This window comes from Physeter macrocephalus, chromosome 2 (genome assembly GCF_002837175.3).
Source record: "Physeter macrocephalus isolate SW-GA chromosome 2, ASM283717v5, whole genome shotgun sequence".
NCBI lineage: Eukaryota > Metazoa > Chordata > Mammalia > Artiodactyla > Physeteridae > Physeter > Physeter macrocephalus.
In genome coordinates this window covers 38,773,972-38,797,963 of record NC_041215.1, presented here as the reverse complement: position 1 = coordinate 38,797,963, position 23,992 = coordinate 38,773,972, and the positions used below count along the sequence as shown (strand labels likewise).

Sequence of the window (23,992 nt, the reverse complement as noted above, 5' to 3'; positions counted from 1 at the left end):
GGCTGAGTAATATTCCATTGTATATATGTGCCACATCTTCTTTATCCATTCATCTGTCGATGGACACTTAGGTTGCTTCCATGTCCTGGCTATTGTAAATAGTGCTGCAATGAACATTGTGGTACATGACACATTTTGAATTATGGTTTTCTCAGAGTATATGCCCAGTAGTGGGATTGCTGGGTCGTATGGTAGTTCTATTTTTAGTTTTTTAAGGAACCTCCATACTGTTCTCCATAGTGGCTGTATCAGTTTACATCCCCACCAACAGTGCAAGAGGGTTCCATTTTCTCCACACCCTCTCCAGCATTTATTATCTGTAGAATTTTTGATGATGTCCACTCTGACCAGTGTGAGGTGATACCTCATTGTGTTTTTTGTTTGCATTGCTCTAATGATTAGTGATGTTGAGCATCCTTTCATGCGTTTGTTGGCAATCTGTTCTTATTTCCCTTTCTTTAGGAGGTGGGTCCAAAAGGATCTTTCTGTGATTTATGTCATAGAGTGTTCTACCTATGTTTTCCTCTAAGAGTTTGATAGTGTCTGGCCTTACATTTAGGTCTTTAATCCATTTTGAGTTTATTTTTGTTTATGGTGTTATGGAGTGTTCTAATTTCATTCTTTTACATGTAGATGTCCAGTTTTCCCAGCACCACTTATTGAAGAGGCTCTCATCTCTCCCTTGAATATTTTTGCCTCCTTTGTCAAAATTAAGGTGACCTTATGTGCGTGGGTTTATCTCTGGGCTTTCTATCCTGTTCCATTGATCTGTATTTCTGTTTTTGTGCCAGTACCATACTATCTTGATTACTGTAGCTTTGTAGTATAGTCTGAAGTCAGGGAGCCTGATTCCTCCAGCTCCATTTTTCTTTCTGAAGATTGCTTTGGCTATTTGGGGTCTTTTGTGTTTCCATACAAATTGTGAAATTTTTTGTTCTAGTTCTGTGAAAATACCATTGGTAGTTTGATAGGGATTGCATTGAATCCGTAGATTGCTTTGGGCAGTACAGTATTTTCACAATGTTGATACTTCCAACCCAAGAACATGGTCTATTTCTCCATCTGTTTGTATCTTCTTTAATTTCTTTCATCAGTGTCTTATAGTCTTCTGCATACAGGTCTTTTATCTCCTTAGGTACGTTTATTCCTAGATATTTCATCTTTAGGATTCTCTATGTATAGTACCATGTCATCTACAAACAGTGACAGTTTTGCTTCTTATCTTCTGATTTGGATTCATTTTATGTCTTTTTCTTCTCTGATTGCTGTGGCTAAAACTTCCAAAACCATGCTGAATAATAGTGGTGAGAGTGGGCATCCTTGTCTTGTTCCTGATTTTAGACGAAATGGTTTCAGTTTTTCATCATTGAGAATGATGTTGGCTGTGCATTTGTCATATATGGCCTTTATTATGTTGAGGTAAGTTCCCTCTATGCCTACTTTCTGAAGAGCTTTTATCATAAATGGGTTTTGAATTTTGTTGGAAGCTTTTTATGCATCTATTGAGATGATCATATGGTTTTTATCCTTCAATTTTTTATATGGTGTATCACAATGATTGATTTTCATATATTGAAGAATCCTTTTTTTGTAACATCTTTGTGTGGTTTTGGTATCAGGGTGATGGTGGCCTTGTAGAATGAGTTTGGGAGTGTTCCTCCCTCTGCTATATTTTGGAAGAGTTTGAGAAGGATAGGTTTTAACTCTTCTCTAAATGTTTGATAGAATTCGCCTGTGAAACCATCTGGTCCTGGGTTTTCTTTTGGTGCAAGATTTTTAATCACAGTTTCAATTTCAGTGCTTGTGATTGGTCTGTTCATATTTTCTATTTCTTCCTGGTTCAGTCTTGGAAGGTTGTGGTTTTGTAAGAATTTGTTGATTTCTTCCAGGTTGTCCCTTTTATTGGCATATAGTTGCTTGTAGTAATCTCTCATGTTCCTTTGTATTTCTGCAGTGTCATTTGTTACTTTTCCCTTTTCATTTCTAATTCTGTTGATTTGAGTCTTCTCCCTGTTTTTCTTGATGAGTCTGGCTAATGATTTATCAATTTTGTTTATCTTCTCAAAGAACCAGCTTTTACTTTTATTGATCTTTGCTATTGTTTCCTTCATTTATTTTTCATTTATTTCTGATCTGATATTTATGATTTCTTTCCTTCTGCTAACTTTGGGGTTCTTTTGTTCTTCTTTTTCTAATTGCTTTAGGTGTAAGGTTAGGTTCTTTATTTGACATGTTTCTTGTTTCTTGAGGTAGGATTGTATTGCTATAAACTTTCCTCTTAGAACTGCTTTTGCTGCATCCCATAGGTTTTGGGTCGTCGTGTTTTCATTGTCATTTCTTTCTAGGTATTTTTTGATTTCCCCTTTTCTTCAGTGATCTTTTTGTTATATAGTAGTGTATTGTTTAGCCTCCATGTGTTTGTATTTTTTTACAGTTTTTTTTTCCTGTAATTGATATCTAGTCTCATAGCATTGTGGTTGGAAAAGATACTTGATACAGTTTCAATTTTCTTAAATTTACCAAGGCTTGATTTGTGACCCAAGATATGATCTATCCTGGAGATGTTCCATGAGCACTTGAGAAAAAGTCTATTCTGTTGTTTTTGGATGGAATGTCCTGTAAATATCAATTAAGACCATCTTGTTTGATGTATCATTTAAAGCTTGTGTGTCCTTATTTATTTTCACTTTGGATGACCTGTCCATTGGTGAAAGTGGGGTGTTAAATTCCCCTACTATGATAGTGTTACTGTTGATTTCCCCTTTTATGGCTGTTAGCATTTGCCTTATTTATTGAGATGCTCTTATGTTGGGTGCATCAATATTTACAATTGTTATATGTTCTTTTTGGAGTGATCCCTTTTCATTATGTAGTGTTCTTCTTTATTGTTGTAATAGTCTTTATTTTAAAGTCAATTTTGTCTGATATAAGAATTGCTGCTCCAGCTTTCTTTTGATTTCCATTTGCATGTAATATCTTTTTCTCTCCCCTCAGTTTCAGTCTGTATGTGTCCCTATGTCTGAAGTGGGTTTCTTGTAGATAGCATATATACGGGTCTTGTTTTTGTATCCATTCAGCCAGTGTATGTCTTTTGGTCGGAGCATTTAATTCATTTACATTTAAGGTAATTATCGATATGTATGTTCCTTTTACCATTGTCTTAATTGTTTTTGGTTTGTTATTGTAGGTCTTTTCCTTCTCTTGTGTTTCCTGTCTAGAGAAGTTCCTTAACATTTGTTGTAAAGCTGGTTTTATGGTACTGAATTCTCTTAGATTTTGCTTGTCTGTAAAGGTTTTAATTTCTCCATTGAATCTGAATGAGATCCTTGATGGGTAGAAGAATCTTGCTTGTGGGTTTTTCCCTTTCATCACTTTAAACAGATCCTTCCACTCCCTTCTGGCTTGCAGAATTTCTGCTGAAAGATCAGCTGTTAACCTTATAGGGATTCCCTGTATGCTATTTGTTGCTTTTCTCTTGCTGCTTTTAATATTTTTTCTTTGTATTTAATTTCTGATAGTTTGATTAATATATGTCTTGGCATGTTTCTTCTTGGATTTATCCTGTATGGAACTCTGTGCCTCCTGGACTTGTTTGACTATTTCCTTTCTCATATTAGGGAAGTTTTCAACTATAATCCTTGTGATATTTTCTCAGTCCCTTTCTTTTTCTCTTCTTCTTCTGGGACCCCTATAATTCCGATATTGGTGCGTTTAATATTGTCCCAGAGGTCTCTGAGATTGTCCTCAATTCTTTTGATTTTTTTTTCTTTTTTCTGCTTTGCACTAGTTATTTCCACTATTTTATCTTCCAGGTCACTTGTCTGTTCTTCTGTCTCATTTATCCTGCTATTGATTCCTTCTAGAGAAGTTTTAATTTTATTTATTGTGTTGTTCATCATTGTTTGTTTGCTCTTTAGTTCTTCTAGGTCTTTGTTAAACGTTTCCTGTATTTTCTCCATTGTATGTTCAAGATTTTGGGTCATGTTTGCTATCAGTACTCTGAATTCTTTTTTAAGTAGCCTGCCTATTTCCTCTTCATTTGTTTGGTCTGGTGGGTTTTTACCTTGGTCCTTCATCTGCTGTTTATTTCTCTGTCTTCTCGTTTGCTTAACTTACTTTGTTTGTGGTCTCCTTTTTGCAGGCTGCACGTTCGTATTTCCTGTTGTTTTTGGTGTTTGCCCCCAGTGGGTAAGGTTGGTTCAGTTGGTTGTGTAGGCTTCCTGGTGGAGGGGCTTTTGCCTGTTTTTTGGTGGATGAGGCTGGATCTTTTCTTTTTGGTGGGCAAAATCACGTCTGGTGGTGTTTTTGGGGGGTGTCTGTGAACTTAGTATGATTTTAGGCAGCCTCTCTGCAAATGGGTGGGGTTGTGTTCCTGTCTTGCTAGTTGTTTGTCATGGGGTTTCCAGCACTGGAGCTTGCTGGTCGTTGAGTGGAGCTGGGTCTTAGCATTAAGACGGAGATCTCTGGGAGAGCTCTCGCTGACTGATATTATATGGGACCTGGAGCTCTCTGGTGGTCCAGTGTTTTGAACTAGACAATTGTGGTAAAAATCTGACTGGTATCTTGGATTTTTCTTTGCTGGGTGATATATCCTGACCAACATGTCATCCCCTCCACACCGGCTAAGGGAGTATTCAAAGAAGCAGTTAAAATGCATTGCAGGCAACATGGTCACGAAGATCCTCAGGGATTACACAAAGCAGGGACTTCTTAATTTCTCCTGGATGATGTGGAAGGGATGTGAGATCTGAAGGAAGAAGACATGCTATACAAACAATGTTGAAATAAAGCAGATTACATATATAAACGCCCTAGACAAGGGTGGAAGACTGTTACAAGAAGTAAAAGTAGCTCTGAAAATTTGCAAGAGTAGATTTGGGTAAAGGGAGTTAGAGAAAATCTAGAGATGCAGCTGAGGTGACATGCAGGTGGTGTATCTTAAAGGACTCTTTAAAATATGATGAGTGTTTTTATCATGAATGGATGTTGAATTATGTCAAATGCTTTTTCTGAGTCTATTGAGATGATCATGTGGTTTTTGTCTTTCCTTTTGTTAATGTGCTGTATCACATTGATTTGCATACAGTGAACCATCCTGGTAACCCTGGAACAAATCCAACTTGGTCATGGTGTATGATCCTTCTTATGTATTGTTGGATTTGCTTGCTAATATTTTGTTGAGGAATTTTGCATCTATATCATCAAGGATATTGGCTTGTAACTTTTCTTCGTTGTGTCCTTGTGTGGTTTTTATATCAGGGTAATGGTGGCCTAATAAAATGAATTTGGCAGTGTTCCTTTCTCTTCAATCTTTTGGAGTGTTTTGAGAAGGATAGGTATATATTCTTCTTTATATGTTTGGTAAAGTTTTTCAGTGAATCTTTCCAGTCTTGGCCTTTTGTTCACAGGATTTTTTTTTTTTTAATTACAGATTCTATTTCATTCTAGTGATCAGTCTCTTCAAATTTTCTCTTGCTTCTTCACTCAATCTTAGCAGTCTGTATGTTTCTAGAAATTTGTTCATTTCTTCTAGGTTGTCCAATTTGTTGGCATATAACTGTTCATAGTATTCTCATAATTGTTTGTATATCTGTGGTATTGGTTGTTATTTCTCCTCTTTAATTCTTATTTTGTTTACTGGGTTCCTCTCTTTTCTTCTTGGTGAGCCTTGGTGAGATTTGTCAATTTTGTTTATCTTTTTAGAAAAACAGCTCTTGGTTTTATTGATCTTTTACATTGCTTTCTTAAAATCTCTATTTTATTTATTTCCTCTCTGATCTTTATTATTTCCTTTCTTTTGCTGACTTTGGGCTTTGTTCTTTTTCTATTTCTTTTATTTGGTGGGTTAAGTATTTGGTAGGTTAATTTGTTCATTTGAGATTTTTCTTTTATGTCAAGGAAGGCCAGTATCACTAGGAATTTCCCTTATAGAACTGCTTTTGCTGCATCCCATAGCTTTTGGAAAGTTGTGTTTTTATTTTCATTTGTCTTGAGGTATTTTCTGATTTCCACTTTGATTTTATCATTGACCCATTGGTTTTTTAGTAGCATGTTATTTAGTCTCCACTTGTTTTCTCTTTTTCTTTCTGTTGTTCATCTCTAGTTTCATAATGTTGTGGTCGACAAACATGCTTGATATTATTGCTATCCTCCTAAATAGATGAGTCTTTTTTTGTGACCTAGTATGTAGTCTGTCCTAGAGAAATTTCCTTGAAAAGTGTGTATTCTGCTTTTTTGGGGAATGTAGTCACCTGTAAATGTTCATTATGTTCAACTGGTCTATTCTGTCATTTAGGACCTCTGATGCCTTATTTATTTTTTTGTTTGGTTGATCTGTCCATTGATGTCAGTGGGGTGTTAAAGTCTCTTGCTATTTTTGTATTATTTTCTATTTCTCCCTTTATGTTTGTTAGTATTTGTTTTATATATTTATGTGCTCCTGTATTGGGTGTGTATATGTTAATAAGTATTGTATCCTCTTTTTATATTGATTCTTTCATCATTATTTAATGTCCTTCTTTGTCTTTCATTATAGCCTTCATTTTAAAGTCTATTTTGTCTGATATGGATATTACTACCCCTGTTTTCTTGTCATTTTCATCTGCATGAACTATCTTTTTCCATCCCTTCACATTCAGTCTGTGTGTCTTTCTCACTGAAGTGAGTCTCTTGTAGGCAATGTATTGAAGGGTCTTGCTTTGTTATCCAATCAGCCACCCTATGTCTTTTGATCAGCACATTTAGTCCATTGACATTTAATAATTATTGATAGACATGCACTTATTACCATTTTATTCCTTATTTTACAGTTGCTTTTTCAGTTTTTCTTTGTTCATTTCTTCTTATTATTTTTCTTGTTGTGGTTTGATGATTTTCTTTTGTATTATGCTTGAGTTCCTTTCTTTTTGGTTTTTGTGAATCTATTCTATGTTTTTGATTTGTAGTTACTCTGGTTTTCAAGTATGTTAACCCACAACTATATCTACTTGCTTTAGATGGATAGCCATATAGTTCAAACTCATTCTAAAAGATCTACATTTTTTTAACATCTTTATTGGAGTATAATTGCTTTACAATGGTGTGTTAGTTTCTGCTTTATAACAAAGTGAATCAGTTATACATATACACATGTTCCCATATCTCTTCCCTCTTGCATCTCCCTCCCTCCCACCCTCCCTATCCCACCCCTCTAGGTGGTCACAAAGCACCGAGCTGATCTCCCTGTGCTATGCGGCTGCTTCCCACTAGCTATCTATTTTACATTTGGTAGTGTATATATGTCCATGCCACTCTCTCACTTCGTCTTCCATATATATGTGTTAGCATATGGTATTTGTTTTTCTCTTTCTCTTTCTCTTTCTCTTACTTCACTCTGTATGACAGTCTCTAGGTCCATCCACCTTACTACAAATAACTCAGTTTCATTCCTCTTTATGGCTGAGTAATATTCCATTGTATATATGTGCCACATCACCTAAGTGTCCATCAACAGATGAATGGATAAAGAAGATGTACCACTGACTCTTGGGGCACGTTCTTGAATCTAGCCACAACCATCAGTGAGTATAGCCATCATTTTGTGTTGGTGATCCCTTTCCTTCACTGTGTTTTTCAGGTCTCACCCTCCTTTCCCCCAGTTCTTCAGCTCCAGTTCTAAAGACCCCTGCTTTACAGAAAACACACCTCTGCTGAGGAATTTCTCACAAGAGAAAGGGTGAGGTGTTTTTTCTTTCTTTTTTATAAAATTAAGAAATCTCCGAGCATTATCTTTTTCACTTATGCTAGAGAATTTCTTCCTGAGATGTGAATTTTTACCTGACGTGTATGGTCTCTGCTAGATCCTTGTCGATTCAATGTGTGTTCATGATTCTATTTGTTGTATTCTGTGATTTATGAATTGCCAAGTAACCTTAAGCATAACCCTGCAATGATTGAATAGCACATGTACACACTCATGCATGCACACAGCTGGGAAAGGCCATCTTGCCAGGCCAGGGCTTCTCAACCAGGGTTGAGGTTGGCACTGTCAGGAGACATTTTTTGTTGTCACAAATGAGGGAGGGGTACTACTGGCATTTAGGGTGGGGGACAGGGATGCTGCTAAACATCCTGCATTGCACAGAACACCTCCCCACAACAAAGAATTATCTGGCTCAAATGTCAATAGCTATGAAGTTGAAAAATGTATGATTTAAAAGAAAACTCTACTTCCTGTAAGTCTGAAGTTCCTTTTTCTTGTTGTGATCCAGTCCTAAAGCAGTGATAAGAGTTCAGGAGAATGACAATGCCCTGTTGAGCTAACTGGGTTTGAAAGGCATAGATTGAGAGGCATAACATAATAGATTGTGGCTCTTGTGTCAATATTGCCACCCCACAAGTATTCCATGTATTTCCACAGGAAAATTCTGGGCTTGGAGCAGCCTTACCAGAGTCAAGTGCTGACTGAGAATCTGTACTGAATGAGTTGTTCAGTTGTTCAGAGATTCAACCAAAATTAAATGGATATATCCACATGTAATTTTGATAAAAGTTTATGATACCCCTTGATTCATCCTTCTAGGTATAGGTCCCATTCTTGGGCCCATCTAGTCCAGTACTGATGTTCCCCCTCCTGCTTGTGGTCGTGTAGATGTTGAGTGGGAAAACTAGGTAGACCACCTCCCCTACAGCTCCATTACAGATAGATACCTACAAAGAGGAGAAAAGGCTTACGCCACTCACTGTGCTTCAGGATGAGTATAACAGGACCAGGTACTGAGAACTCCAGCACAATCAAAGAGAAAGCAAAAACTGAAATGAGCTGGAGCTGGTCTGAGCCAGAAAAAGCTTCACTGGAAAGTTCCAAACTCAGAACAAGCTGATGTTTCTTGAAGGCCCACAATTTATTTTGAAGACTGTGTGACCCCAGATGATTTCCCTCCAGTCCAGGGTCTGTGATGTCAAGAAAGACCCATTCCCACCAGTCTGACAGTACTACAATATCGATGGTCCTTTTAAAAACAAGTATTGAGTATACATTTCACTCTCACCCTTGAGATAAAGTGTTGCTTTGGAGATGCTACTATTTCCGTGAAAATAACCACAAAGCCTCGATTTCCAGGTCACGGTGTGTGCCCGTTTACCACCCAGAGTTCATCACTGCTGAAGAATCTTGGGAGAACAGCTCAGCTGAGTGGGAGGGCGGATCCCTGATGAGCAGAGAGTTGGTAGGTTCCTCTGGATCCGCCTCCTCAGAGAAGGGGGAGCTTCTGGACAGCGCTCACATCAGGTTCCGTCTTTCCAAGTTGAGGTAGGAAGACTTGGAGTGCCAGCACTGGCACAGGGTGTTGGTCACACAGCGCACGCCGCCCACCTAGGACTGGGCTGGGGAGTGGGGCGCGGTGCGGGTATTGTCCTCACGACACCCTTCCCGAGGACAGGGTGGAGGTGAGGAAGAGGGCTAGGCGGCACCTTCCTGGAAGGTAATCTTCTTTCCTCCAGGCCCCGGAAGACAGATAAAGTGGCGTACGAACCAGCATGGAGCCTTTAAGGCTACAAGAAAACCCAATTACAGACCTAAATGACTAACACCCTACACAGCTGTCCTTTCTGTTCTGTGGCTGGGGTCTTCAAGCCCATGAGGCTTTGTGGATGAAGTAGTCCCCGTGGTGTTTTAGAAGCTGATATTATCATTTGTAGTCAGTGATGAAGCACGTTATTAGACGGGTTCTGCACAGGAAGGAGAAAGAGGGTTTTTAGGGGTGATGCAGCTGCAGGTGGGGCCGAGAGAGGCCGAGTCCTCCGCGCATGCATAGGAGGGCGGAGGGCGCACATGCGCTGGGGATCTGAGGGAATTTTGCAGCACAACCCGCGCGGGTCGGAGCAGGAGTGATCTCTCCCTTGTTTGTCTGTTGAGGCTTCTGCGTGAGCATTTACTTGAAGTAGGGGTTCTGTTGAGAGCCACACATTTGAAAGTGGCATTTCCAGGGACACAATACCAGGACCACCAAGGTCCCCATTATGTATCTGCTCCGAGGTAGCTGAGGAACCAGCAGGGCCGGGCATGTCCCTGCAGCTGTCTCCTTGTCGCCTGGCATTCCCCTCGCTCCACAGCCTTCCGTGGGCTTCCACTAAAATGGTCTATGTGAAAACCCATGGATAGGTGAGAAGACACCATGAAGCTATCAAATATTAGTGTTATTATTTCTCTACATTAGGGGGCCCAGCTTTTCTGAAGCTGTTTGAGGGCTGATTAGAAGTGTACCTACCTGCATCCCAAAGTGTATCCGTCTTTACCTAGAGAGGCCCACTCTCAGTTGTCCTACTGATCTTTCAGGCAATCCTGAGAGGTAGGTGAAGGACAGTACTTCAGAGAGGGTAAGGGTTTTGCCTGAGGTCATGCAGGTTGTGAGAGGAGCAAAGGGGCTGGGAGGGGGAATGTGACCCCAGGTCCCCCACCAGTGCTTGACCATGGAGATGTCTTTTCCCACCATGCCTCCCAGCCATGTGTAGTTTCTTCACCTTGACTGGTCTTAGCTCTTCTCATAGGTGTGACAAATATAGGCCGATTAATGTGCTATAAAATTATGTGAATCATGTAAAAGTGTGTGAACAGGGACCTGGCCCCATAGGTCACCCTGATGGTAAGCGCTGACACTCTTAACACCCTTCTCCAGCTGGCTGCCTCACAACTCCAGAGGATGTGAGCTTCCTCAAATGTCCCATACCATGGAAAATAGAACCAAGTACATTTAAGCCTTTACATTCAGTGGTTGTTTTATCGTCTATGATTCATAGAATAGTTGCCTCAAACTTGCCACTTAACTGAAAGACTTAGTGCCATTCTTTTTAACATGTCTAGAAAGTCCTACACATGATTGTTGAAGAAACTTGTAAAAACTATTTTGGATGGTCTGCTCTGCTGTATATGTCAGTTATGCAGAAAGAAATTAGTATTTAAAATAGTTCAACTGGGGCAAGACGGGAATAAAGATGCAGACCTACTAGAGAATGGACTTGAGGATACGGGGAGGGGGAAGGGTAAGCTGAGACAAAGTGAGAGAGTGGCATGGACATATATACACTACCAAACGTAAAATAGATAGCTAGTGGGAAGCAGCCGCATAGCACAGAGAGATCAGCTCGGTGCTTTGTGACCACCTAGAGGGGTGGAATAAGGAGGGTGGGAGGGAGGGAGACGCAGGAGGGAGGAGATGTGGGGACGTGTGTATATGTATGGCTGATTCACTTTGTTATAAAGCAGAAACGGACACACCATTGTAAAGCAATTATACTCTAATAAAGATGTTTCAAAAAAAAGTATTAACAAAAATAGTTCAATGAATGCTTCATGCTTTAAAAGGAAATGTTTTTTGATTTCCATTTGAATAGGAGCTATTGATCATAATTTGGAAGGGTGAAATATTACTCATCAAATTCATTAAATCTGAGACAATGCAAGACAAGGTTTTACCATTTTGAAAGGATCAGAAAGGTTTTAAAAAAGATATCCCTATGTAGACTTTATTCCTTCGTTCTACAAACATGTGTCAAGCACAGGCTGTGTACCAGCACCCTTCCTTTTGCAGGGGCAGAGCACAAATACCCCAGGGCTTGCTCTCAAGGAGTGGCCAGGGGGGAGCTCCCCCCAGCACTAGGCAGTGATTGTGTCTGCAGGAGGTAGGATCTGGTGGGCCCTGGGGAGGTGACAGGAGCAGAGATAAGCCTGGGGTGGCTGCCAGGCCCACATTCGCCAAGGACCTGAGGGCCATCAGCTAGGTGGTTTGTGACCACCTGGAGGGGTGGGAGGGAGATGCAAGAGGGAGGGGATATGGGAACATATGTATAAGTATAACTGATTCACCTTGTTGTAAAGCAGAAACTAACCCACCATTGTAAAGCAATTATACTCCAATAAAAATGTTAAAGAAAAAAAAAAAGAAATGTGTAATGATCACTGGGCCAGGGTGCCATCAGGAGTCCTCAGAGGGCCTGAATGTCTATTGAATTATCTCCTAAGGAATTCTTAAAGGACTCTGCTGGTACCACCGGTTATAGCACTGCAATTTCTTTCTTGAATTGTTTGGTTATGTCTCAGTCGATGTTTATTTGAGGATCAAATCCATACGCCTACCTTCCAGAAAACTTAGGGGAAAATAATTGATAAATATGAATCTGAGAGCTGAGATAAAGCTTGTTTCCAGGAAACTAGAGCCTTTAAAAGGCTAGTGAAGAGGGTCAAATCTTGAGCTTCAGTATCTCTGTTAAGAAGCAGTGTTCAGACACTCAGGGTTCAGTTTGTTCCCCTCTATAACCTCCACGAATCTGCTTTTGCCCTCAGCAGTATCCTCCTTCATACCGTGTTATGGAAAGAATTTCACACATGTGCTTTGAGGTAGACATTACCCAAGGCTTCAGCAGGCATCTGAGGTTTGACAGTTCGGGGCACATGCAAGCAGGACTGCTGTCAGTGTGACCCGGGGCCTGTCTTTTCTCTTGCAGGTGCTGTGTGAGGTGGCTGAAAGTCACGGGCTTATTTGTCTTTGTGGTGCTGTGCTCAGTGAGTACCATGGCACCCTGAGCTCTGCCGTCTGCTCAGCAGAGCCCCCGGGTGCATCGTGCTGGGTAGCAGGGCACCTGAGGTGTGGGGCTCACACATTTCTTTGGAGGAGTTACTGAGGGTGTGTGGGATGGCAGCCTGGGGGTGGCTAGGGAGGCCTGCCCTTAGCAATGCTCCTCTGTTGTTGTCCCCAGTCATACAATGGAAGCCCTGAGGACCTGGCTTTGCTCTGTGAAAGGCAGTTAGCTTGCCCGCTGGTCTCAATTCCCACCTTAAGCGGCTTACCAAATTCTCTTTTCAACCACATGCAGTAAACACTCTTTAGTTGTGTTGGGACATGTCCAGCACTCATAGGTGCCCCCAGGAATGTCTCAGTGCCCCGTTGGGTTGGCTCCCAGTGGAACCACCCTGTTTGGGAGAGAGTGAAGTTCTATGTTTGCCCCTTCCCTGGAGACTGCTCTGATTTTACTTGCCCATACATCCCCAGGGAGGGCTGCAGAGCCAGGGCCCTGGAGGTGACCCAAGTGTTCCCTCTGACTTGAGGGGTCACAAGTTTCACTGCCAGCATTTGTGTGGTGTGTGCCCTGATGTGGCCCTAGCTGAGATCACATTGTAGGCACTCAAAATATATTTGCTGAATGACTGAGTGTGAGGCCCCCCACTTGTGTGTGTGCATGTGGGTGTGAGGCCCCCATGTCTGCCTGTGTGTGTGCACATAGGTGTGAGGTACCAAGTGCCTGGCTGTGTGTTTGTGTGTGTGCATGCCTCTGTGGGACGTGTGGGTCTTTTGCGGTCTGTGAGCATTTTGAGGTTGTGTGTGTGCCTAGGGAGTTATTGCTAGAGTTAATAGTCACCTATTTTTAGCATTTGCATAGGATAGTTTGTGTGGGCCATTTTTGGGAGACACCAGGAGGTGGTTGGTATGTGTTGCTGTGACAGGGTATGAGATTGTGAGCAAGGAAGGGGTGGGCGAGTGTTGTTTCCATACCTATGCCCTGTGGACTCCAGGATTGGTGTGGCTGTGGCTTTTCTCTGTAGGCAGCCTGTGGTGACAGCCATGCTGGGTGCCCTTTGTGACTGGAAGCTGTGTATGGTCACGTGACCATGTGTAACTGTGAATACATGGTCTTCATTATCTGTGTGTGTGGGCATGAGGGTTGGGGCTCTATGTGTGTGCAGGATTGTACATGACAAGAGTCTCGTCTTAGTGTGACATAGAGGGAACAATGTTGCATTTCAGACAGCAAGGGTGCATGAAGTCAATACTGACTGAATTGAAATGAGTACAGGCATTCTTTAATAATCCACATGGGAGGAGAGCAGTGGCACAGAGAAAGGAAATCTAAGCACAGAACAAAAAAACAATTGCATTGAACTCTGAAAACTTCATGAGTTTACTTTTTTGGCTACCAGTTTGCCTTTCCACTTCCTATTCACACAGTTGTGTGGTTCTGAAACCCCAGCTGCTTAGCATAGCCTGGTGGGTGGGTGTATTGGGGTATCCAAGGAGGAGGTATGGGTGGCCCAAGTCTCCCCTGACCCCTGAGAGCTGACCTGAGCTCTGTGTCTAGTCTTCATCCTTCTTCTGGTAATTGAAATTTTGGTGATTTGTGGACACAATCCAAAACAGAATTTGAGGAATTTGCTTTGAACTTCTGTAATCTGTTATCTCATCCTCACTTTAATTTACTTTCTGATGAAGTATAAGATACTCTGCGAATTCCACACGCATGTGCTCCCACAATCATATGGGTTGTATTTCCCACTATCCAGTATGGGAAAACCATGTTTACCCTCCTCTGATGATTTGATTTTATGGCTGGGTATTTAATCCTTAAAATTGGCAAATATCAATAATCAAGGCCTGTTGTAGCAGAAAATAGTATAATGGATCAGAATTTTATCTTTTAATATCTCAGAAAAGCTATTTAGAGTAAGCTGGTGAATTTTGGATACATCAAGCAGCACCATTATCATACCCGTATTTTCAGCTCTTATCAAAGTTACTTAAATCCTATTTTGCTCTCACACCACAAATCTATCATTAAATGTTTCTGATTGTTACAGATTTTATTTAGCCTGTATCCAGATCAAGGAAAGTTCTGGCAGTTGCTGGCTGTGTCACCGCTGGAAAGCTACTGTATCCAAACCTGTACTGAGATGGACAGTCGCCCATGGTTGAGTCACAAAGTGAAGAGACCCGAAAACTATCATGACTGTTGCCCAAGGTCACAGCCTAAGCAATTATCATTCCTCCCTGTGTGTGTTTTGTTCCTCCAGGACGTTTGGTGAAAGATGAGGCTTCAGAACAGAAGGGGAGGGGCACTAGTGAGACTGAGGTGGGTGGGTGGTGGTGAGATTCCCCATGGAAGGGTGACAGCAGCCAAACAGTGCGTTTTAGTTAAGGTCTGGCTTCCTGAGGCCCTTGGATACTCTGTTCTTTTCCCTGCCCCCACCCTCTTGTGTTTTGGCTTGAGTGGTTCCTCTTGACCTATCTTTTAAGTTCATTGGTTCTTTCCTTGGCTGTGTCATCTGAGTTTGATGATTGCTTGGTTTCTTATACTCTGGGCTCTCTTGCCTTTTTGTAGGCCTCAGCTGCCATAACAGAATACCACAGCCTGGGTGGCTTAAACAACAGACATTTATTTCTCACAGTTCTGGAGGCTGGACATCCAAGGTTAGGTTGGGCTGATTTGATTTCTAATGAGGGCTCTCTTTCTGGCTTGCAGATGGTCACCTTCCTGCTATGTCTTCACAGGGCCTTTCCTTTCCTGTGTGTGTGTGTGTGTGTGTGTGTGTGTGTGTGTGTGTGTGTGTTTATGAATGTGTGTGTAGAGAGGGGGAGGGGTCTCTGGTATCTCTTCTTACAAGGACACTAATCCTATCAGATCAGGGCCTCACCCTATGACCTCATTTAACCTCAGTTACTTCGTTAGAGGCCCCATCTCCAAGTATAGCCACACAGGTGCTCAGGGCTTCAACATATGAATATGGGGGACATGGACATTCAGTCCATAGCACTGAGGTAAAGTTTTAAGCTTGGAGATGATCTCACCTTAACATCTATGGGCCTTAGTTTTGGGGTGGGGGGAGTTGTATAAATCTAGTTAGAGGTTGGCTGTGTTGTGGTTTGTAGTTGCCATGGTAACTTTCAGTGCCCCAGACACTTGGAATTTCTAGGCCTCTTTCCATCTGTCTGCCAAGCCCTGCACTGTTCCTACCCCTCCCTCAGGGGTAGAGCTGCTCTCCTCTCTCTTACCTGCCCCCAGCTGCTGTGGTTCCACCACATCCTCAGGCTACCAGATTTGATGTACTTCCCCAGCAAACTAAGGCTTTCTCAATGTTCTCCCCATTCTACCCATCTTCCCTGCTGGGGTTCATGGAGGAAGAGCCTATAAGATGTTAACACCCTTATTCTGTGGCTCACCAGGCCAAGGTCAAGGCCTAGTTGAGAAGAGGGCTCAGAGGAGCCCGACTCAAGTTTGGTCAAGGAGGAGGTCCTGGCCAGTTCACCTTAGCCCAGCGTTCGATAAGGTCTAAAGCAAACTGAAGGGTAAGCCTGAGGGGACTCTACAGTTTAGGTGGGTCTCACAGCCTTGTTCCATATACCACAGCAGTACATTGCCTGCTGTTCAGAAATGCTTTCCTCGTGTGTCTTTCTCCCCACCACGCAAGGGCCTCCAGGACATGGGCCTCTGAGCTGGGGCAACCAGAGTAGAGTAGATGATCATGCTTATTAGAAGAACAGCATGGAGACTGTGAGCCAGGAACTCTGAGTCAAGTCAGGCCCGAAAGACGTAGATCCTCCTGATCTATGGAGGATGCAGGAAAGAGTGAGGATCCACTCAAGCTGAGGATGACAAGGAAGGATTTAAGGAGAGGAGAGCTTGAGCAGGATCTCAAAAGATAGTGTGGTTCTCCAGATTTGGGGGAGGCATCTGAAGCAAAGGCAGGGGACTGCCCATGTGTTAGCAGCACAGCAGACTGTTCAGCATGGCTGAAGGCAAGGATCAAAGCTGTCTTCAGGGATGGGCTCGACCACAGGCTCCAGTTTGCTGGGATCCACAAGTCACTGCTGACACCACAACATCGCAGTGGACTTCGCAGTGGATTTCTCTCCTCTCACTGCAGTGGGCTTCACTGATTTAGCCGATTTCAGATTTCTTGCTCAGCTCTCCTTGTGATTTCTCACCGGGCACCTTAGGATTTGGGCGTGGCTGTGGATTAGTTCATCTGTTCATTCATGCAGCCATTTTGTCTACTGCTCATCATGAGTCCAGGAACTGGGGCAGGCGTTTTATGCTGGCTGCAAAGAGTAGAAGCAGAGATGATAGTAGGATGGGAGACACCACCTAAATGTTAGACCAGAGGATTCAAAACACAATTAAACAAAGCCAAACCAATTGTGCATGTCAGGGGTGAGGGGCTGAAGAGGTAGGAGCAGTCAGGGCAGTGGCACAGGTGGAAGGGACGGCCTGGACATATATTTCCTTGTGCACTTTCCTGGGAAGGTGGGAAAGGTCGGGGGTGGGGGGACCCTCCGGGCCTCTCCTCCTTGCTTTGTAGCTCACCTTGACGCCCCCCCAGCTGTGAACCTCAGCAGCCATGCAGACTCCATGCTGCTCCAAGTGGACCTGGCAGGGGCCCTGGTGGCCAGTGGCCCAAGTCATCTCGGGAGAGAAGAGCACGTGGTGGTGGAGGTGACCCAGGCTGATGCTCCAGGCTCCAGGCGGTGGCGGCCACAGCAGGTTACACTTATAAGTTATTTGAAAGGAATTGTAAAAACTCATTTCACCTCTTTATAAATTGAGTTTCCTCTCTAATTGATCTGATGGGAGCCATAAGGCAATGACACCATTATTAGGCAAGCCCTTATCTTTTGCTTTGTCTTTGCAATTCTCTTTTCTCTAAGACAATTATAAAACTCTCACCATTTCAGTAAAGTCAAGCTTTTGAGTTTTTTGTTTTTTTTAAAATTTAGAGTGATTTTACTGGGCGGTTATGGGAAACATTATATATTTGAAAGTGCAGTTAAACCTGAGCCTTCAAATATATAATGTTTCCTTCTGTACCATGAGGTACTCCAATACCACGGTTCCCTTGAGTTTGTGGACACTTGGCTAAGACTGTGTCTGGTTTCCCCGAGCTTCTGCTTCTACAGCAATAGGACCTTGTGCTCAGTGTCTAAGCCAAAGCCTTCAGTTCACATCCTGTGAAGGCTAGGAGAGCCAGCAGTGGCGTTGTCACCATGTCCCAGAGCCCAGACAAGGCCTGGCCCCTCTCTATGCGTCCTGACTTGTGCCCCAAGTCCTGGCCTCAGTGACTCCCCTGGATTATCATGATGACTTCTACATGAAGTCGTATCCCCAGTTCATGGGTTTTCCCTATTATAACTAATGGAAGGAAACCCGGCTGGTACACAAGGCTGTGTCATCCAAAATGGAGTGTCACTGGAGTAATGGTGGGTTACTTCACCCATCACATTTTTCTGCCATGCAGAGAAGTGTCCCCAGAGCCAATGACTCATTATGAAGAAGGCTGCGGTTTCATGGGCAATGGCTGATGTTGCACTGATATTCTAAGCCGGTCGCTCTGGCTGTGGTTTTAGGACATAAACTTGGCTTCCCTGTTTGCAGCGCACAGCTCACTGGCTCCTCGGTAAAGACGAGGTAGGCACATTTCATCTGCTGTTGGCTCCTTTTGTGACCTTGTGTGGAGGAGGGCATGACCTTTTGCATCCTGCTGACATAGTTGCCTGCTCCAGAAACACACACAGGAGATCTTTACTGAAGGGTTTTTTTCTGATACACTCTTTCCAAACACGGAAGTGTTTAAGAGAACTTTTGATCTCTCATTCGTGCTTTGACCGATTTCAGAGTTCCTATTTTCAATTTTCTTTATGATTTGTGGGTGGCAAGACTCCTGTCCTCCCATTGAAAGTTCCCTGGCAACCTCAGTCAGGCTGCCTGCCTCTGCCCGGGCACACCTCCATCTCTGCACACATCTGGCCCCTCTCAGCTGGCTTCTCCACTCCTCTGCTCCCGACAACAACATTCAGGCACTTTGGCCCGTAGCAAAGGCAGCTCATCCTCGGGCCCTCCCTCCCACAGGCTCCTGTGACCTGGGTGTGGAGAGTTTCCTGCCTTCGATTTGCAAACAGGAAGCAGTTCTTAGCAAGCCTTTCTCGTCAGTTGCCTCAGTGGGTTCAGAAGACTCCAAGTCTCCAGTAATGTGCAGTGATTTCTTTTTCTCTTAATAAATCCTATTTACTTCTATATCTTTGTGTCTTTGTACATGAATTCTGTATTTGTATTAATGTATTTTTCTTAAACACAGCCCTCCAGTTGTGGACATTTCCAGCTGCGCACCCCCTGGCCATCTCTAGTGTCTCTGTGCAAAAAGGCTTCATGCTCCTCTCTTTCTCCTTCTCTTATTCTAAACAAGGACCTACATTGAACAGCGCGGGACCCCAGGTGATGGTCCAGGTTCAAAGCCTTACCAGGATTTCATGCTTTGACATTTACAGGTCACTCATAACTGGACGGTGTTTTTAAATCCAAGCAGAAGTGAGCGCATGGTGCTGAGCAGGACCTTTGAGGTTCTGAGCAGGTGGGTCTTGGTGACTGAGGTCTTGGGGTAGCTCCTCTGGGACACGCTCACTTAGAGAAGTGTGACCCTTGGGACTCCAGTTATGAATAGCCAGGCCAGTTACGGGCTTGGACGAGATGCTCCTCTTGCGTAGACAGTGAACATGAGGCTGTGGCCGGGCGTCAAAACCACATGTGTCAGGAAGTAGGAGGATTCATTACAGGGCCCATTTTGAAGCAAATGGTGTTTTATAGCTGATGCTTTAAATTCATTAATATCATGAAGCTATGCAATGGGGAATTCTAGAAAATCTTAGGATTCTTTTTTTCTTTAAGGCCACTCCATATTAAGTCTGTACTCTTGGTTACTGTATGAGTTTGCTAGGCCTGCTATAACAAATACAACAGACGGGTGGCTTAAACAGCAGAAATTTATTTCCTCAAGTTGTCAACAGGGTGTGTCTCTCCTGAGACCCCTCTCCTTGGCGTGTAGACACCATCCTCCCCCCGTGTCCTCACGTGCTTGTCCCTCTGTGCATGTCTGTGCCCCCAACTCCTTTTCTTATAAGGACACCAGTCATATTGGTGTCACTATTTTTGACTTAATCACCTTTGTAAAGACCTTATCTCCAAATACAGTCACATTCTGAAGTGGGGTTCGGAAGTCCACATATTGAAGGGACACAATTCAGCTCAGGACAGTTACTGAAATTTTAGAAAGTGCTTTAGTTTCACCATGCCACATGCTGTTGATGACTTACGTGCTTCTTGTTCTTGGTGCTTTCACACCGTTGGTGACAACCTGTCTACCTGTTCTCAGGTTGCACATCCTTTTCCAAATCTCTCCCATGTGAGAATAGTCGGCTATGCTATTTGTTAGCAGGTAAAGCAATCAGTTATGTGGTGAGGAGGAAGCGGGAAAATTAAATGGCTAGAACCACTGTGAACTTCCCTGCTCACTGTTCATTGTTGGAGTGGCAGCTGAAGCAAAGAAGGTGCTGCCTGATGGGGGCTGAGTAGCTATGTCAGCGGGGCCTGGCCATGGGGAGGCTGTGCATGCATCTCACACAGCTTGCCTGTACTCAGGGCTCCTCATCTGCCAGGTCAGGCATGTGTGAGTCACTCTGAGATCAGTTCAGGATCTGGTTATGGCCATGGATGACGTGTTGGGAAAGACACCGAGGCAACAAGCACTAATGGTTGATGGCTGGTCTGTTTCCCTTATCAGTGGTAAGATCTTTGCTTCATTCTGCAGAGAGCCTGTTTCCATCAGCGTTCGAGCCTCCCTCCAGCAGACCCAGGTTGTTCCTCTTTTGATGGCTCATCAGTACCTCCGCACAAGCGTTGAAGCACAAGTGACCATTGCCGCGGTCATTCTTGCTGGGGTCTACGTGCTGATTATATTTGAGGTAACTTGTGCGCTTGCTCTCCTGGGTTTATCTGTGCCCCCACCAGTGTATTTTAACACTTACTTGTTGGGTGCTAGGGATGGGCTCAGTCTTGCATCTTAATCAAATTGAAATAGTGTCTTTCCTAAAAAGTAACATTTCCCTCATTCTAGGTAGAAAATTGCTCTGTACTGGAATATCTGCTGAATCTTGGCAATTGACATATGCATGATAAGTTTTGCCAGGCACCAGCAAAAGTTTATTGAGAAAACTGAATATGCATGTGATTTTCTCACCCTCACTTTGCTGCTCACACAAAGTGTGATCCTGAGGGGACAAATGTTGAACCTCTCTGAGACTCAGGGTCTTCTTCTGTAAGATGGGCATGTTAAGATGCCCCCTAGCTGCTTCATAGGATTGTGTGCCTGATGGGGACCTGGGAGACCTTAGGCTACATGTGGGGAAGGATTATTATCTTTTATGCTTATCAACTCAGCTAATGAGCCTTTTCACAAGTGATCTCATGTCCCATAAATTCAGTTTATCTGGGAAACTTTAAGTGTGGCTATACCTTCAATAGCATGGAACAAAGTACAGACACCACCTGGGCTGGGCAGGTCCATTGTTGGTTTGATTGTGAAACCAGATTTACAGCAACATGTTGATGGGAATGTTGGCTCCAGTGGGCTGAGCCTGGAGGGTCAGGAGAGGATGTGACTGTGAAGAGGTGTTTCTTCCCGAGGTATGAGAAGTGCCATGGAACTTCAAGAGGTGAACTGAGGGAGGAGTCACCAGGATAGTTCCTGAAGTCTCCTGCAGCTGTCTGGTCTGCCTGGCTCCAGCAAGTTGAGCCCCTAGTTGTCCAGCAAGGTCCACTCACTGGTTTACTTGCTCTTTCTCTTAATGTCTCTTTTATTCTGGGGCAGCTCTATTCTCTCCATTCTTTCTCTATTTTCTTTTCAATCAATATTATCATTGTTTCAGAGTTCCTATGGCCCCCCCACACACTCTGTGATCCGGCAGAGTCCAGAGGGGTCCAGGATCAGGTTGCTGAGCAGTTTTTTCCCCGAGAGGCCACAGAAAACACACTCCTCCCTCCGTGGCAGTGTTTCTGCCAAGGGCAAGATGCTTGAGACTCAGAGCCCAAGGCTGTTGTCAGGGGCTTGTCACATAGGCACCCTCAGCCCACCAAAGTCCCAGGCTCCCAGAAGTAAGGCAGATGTTCACAATAAGTCACATTTTTATACCAACAGTTTAGGCATACTGGTACAGCAGAATGCAGTACTCCAGGCCCACAGAGCAACCCTATCACTTGGTAACACAGGGAACGTTTCAAAAGCCAAGTACTCAGATATCAGCCAAGGGCAACCCTGGAGCAGGCTCTTCTAAAGTCCCTTCTAATGATGGCTGCCTCAGGCTTGCCAGGTCTTTACTGCACCACCATCTGGTTGAAAAATCCGATTCTGTTTTTCTGTAGAATATCCCGCACCCTGGATTGTTACTCTAGTCTCTCTGTCTCCGATAGACTACAATTTAGATCTGAAGTCTTCAGGTTAAATTTTGGGGCCCATATGCTTCACAGGTGTGCTGGGAGTTTGAGCTGTATTGAGGAGAAGGAATCTGGGTGTCCTCCTTTCAGGGACGCGGAGATTGCCCAGTGAGTTTAGGTGGTAGCAGCCTAGCCTGTTTGTTGTCACGCCCCCTGCTGCTACCTTTGCTCTTTTTTTTTTCCCATTTTTTTAAAAATTTTTTTTTTTATTTATTTTTTTAAACATCTTTATTGGAGTATAACTGTTTTACAATGGTGTGTTAGTTTCTGCTTTACAACAAAGTGAATCAGATATACATATACATATGTTCCCATATCTCTTCCCTCTTACGTCTCCCTCCCTCCCACCCTCCCTATCCCACCCCTCTAGGTGGTCACAAAGCACAGAGCTGTTATCCACCAGGGACCATTGACTGACTCAGTGGTTTCATTAGCATTTACAGTAAACTTTCTGTCCTTCATTCTGCATTTATAAATGATTCATTCTGTATTGAAGAACTTTCTCCCACCCGATTTTGTTATTGTGAAACACACTTCATGCCAGAGACACAAGATTAATTTTCTTTAATTAATGATTTTCATAGTAGCAAATTGCTGCCTTAGCAACTTACAGTGATATCCACTGAGTTATTTTGTGTCTCCTAGATTTTTTTGAATATCACTTTGAATTTATGGATATAATAAATTCATTGTGCTTTAATCAATCACAGTCACTAGTAATTAAAATATACAGTCCAGAACCAATTTATTTATTTTTGAATTTTATTTTATTGTATTTTTTAATATAGCAGTTTCTTATTAGTTACCTGTTTTATACATATTAGTGTATATATCTCAATCCCAATCTCCCAATTCATCCCACGACCACCACCTCCCGCTTTCCCCCTTTGGTGTCCGTATGTTGGTTCTCTACATCTGTGTCTCTATTTCTGCCTTGCAAACTGGTTCATATGTACTGTTTTTGTAGATTCCACACATACACGTTAATATACGATATATGTTTTTCTCTTTCTGACTTACTTTACTCTATATGACAATCTCTAGGTCCATCCATGTCTCTACAAATGACCCAGTTTCGTTCCTTTTTATGGCTGAGTAATATTCCATTGTATATATGTACCACTTCTTCTTTATCCATTGACCTGTCGATGGGCATTTAGGTTGCTTCCATGACCTGGCTATTGTAAATAGTGCTGCAATGGACATTGGAGCTCCATAGTGGCTGTATCAATTTACATTCCCACCAACAGTGCAGGAGGATTCCCTTTTCTCCAAACCCTCTCCAGCATTTGTTGTTTGTAGATTGTCTCATGATGCCCATTCTAACTGGGGTGAGGTGATACCTCATTGTAGTTTTGATTTGCATTTCTCTAATAATTAGCGATGTTGAGCAGCTTTTCATGTTCCTCTTGACCATCTGTATGTCTTCTTTGGAGAAATGTCTATTTAGGTCTTCTGCCCATTTTTTGATTGGGTTGTTTGTTCTTTTAATATTGAGCTGCAGGAGATGTTTATATATTTTGGGGACTAATCCTTTGTCTGTTGATTTGTTTGAAAATATTTTCTCCCATTCTGAGGGTTGTCTTTTTTATAGCTTCCTTTGCTGTGCAAAAGCTTTTAAATTTCAATAGGTCTCATTTGTTTGTTTCTGTTTTTATTTCCATTACTCTAGGAGGTGGGTCAAAAAGATCTTGCTGTGATTTATGTCAAAGAGTGTTCTTCCCATATTTTCCTCTAAGAGATTTGTAGTGTCCATGCTTACATTTAGGTCTTAAATACATTTTGAGTTTATTTATGTATTTAGTTTTTTGAATTTGTCATCTTGTATTCTTTTTTTTCCTTTTTAAAAAAAAACTTTATTGGAGTGTAATTGCTTTACAATGGTGTGTTAGTTTCTGCTTTATAACAAAGTGAATCAGTTATACATATA

The 23,992-nt window shown here is 42.7% G+C and overlaps 1 protein-coding gene across 1 annotated transcript in view; it reads left to right on the top strand.

Moving 5' to 3' along the window:
• Positions 1–23,992, top strand: part of OCA2 (OCA2 melanosomal transmembrane protein) — a 252,521-nt gene that overhangs the window by 40,551 nt on the left and 187,978 nt on the right. The window contains exons 3-9 of the mRNA XM_024117107.2: positions 7,616–7,714; positions 9,101–9,289; positions 12,481–12,538; positions 14,606–14,678; positions 17,126–17,286; positions 19,065–19,147; positions 20,381–20,534. Of these exons, the coding sequence (XP_023972875.1) occupies positions 7,616–7,714; positions 9,101–9,289; positions 12,481–12,538; positions 14,606–14,678; positions 17,126–17,286; positions 19,065–19,147; positions 20,381–20,534 (817 nt within the window). The remainder of the gene's footprint in view (positions 1–7,615; positions 7,715–9,100; positions 9,290–12,480; positions 12,539–14,605; positions 14,679–17,125; positions 17,287–19,064; positions 19,148–20,380; positions 20,535–23,992) is intronic.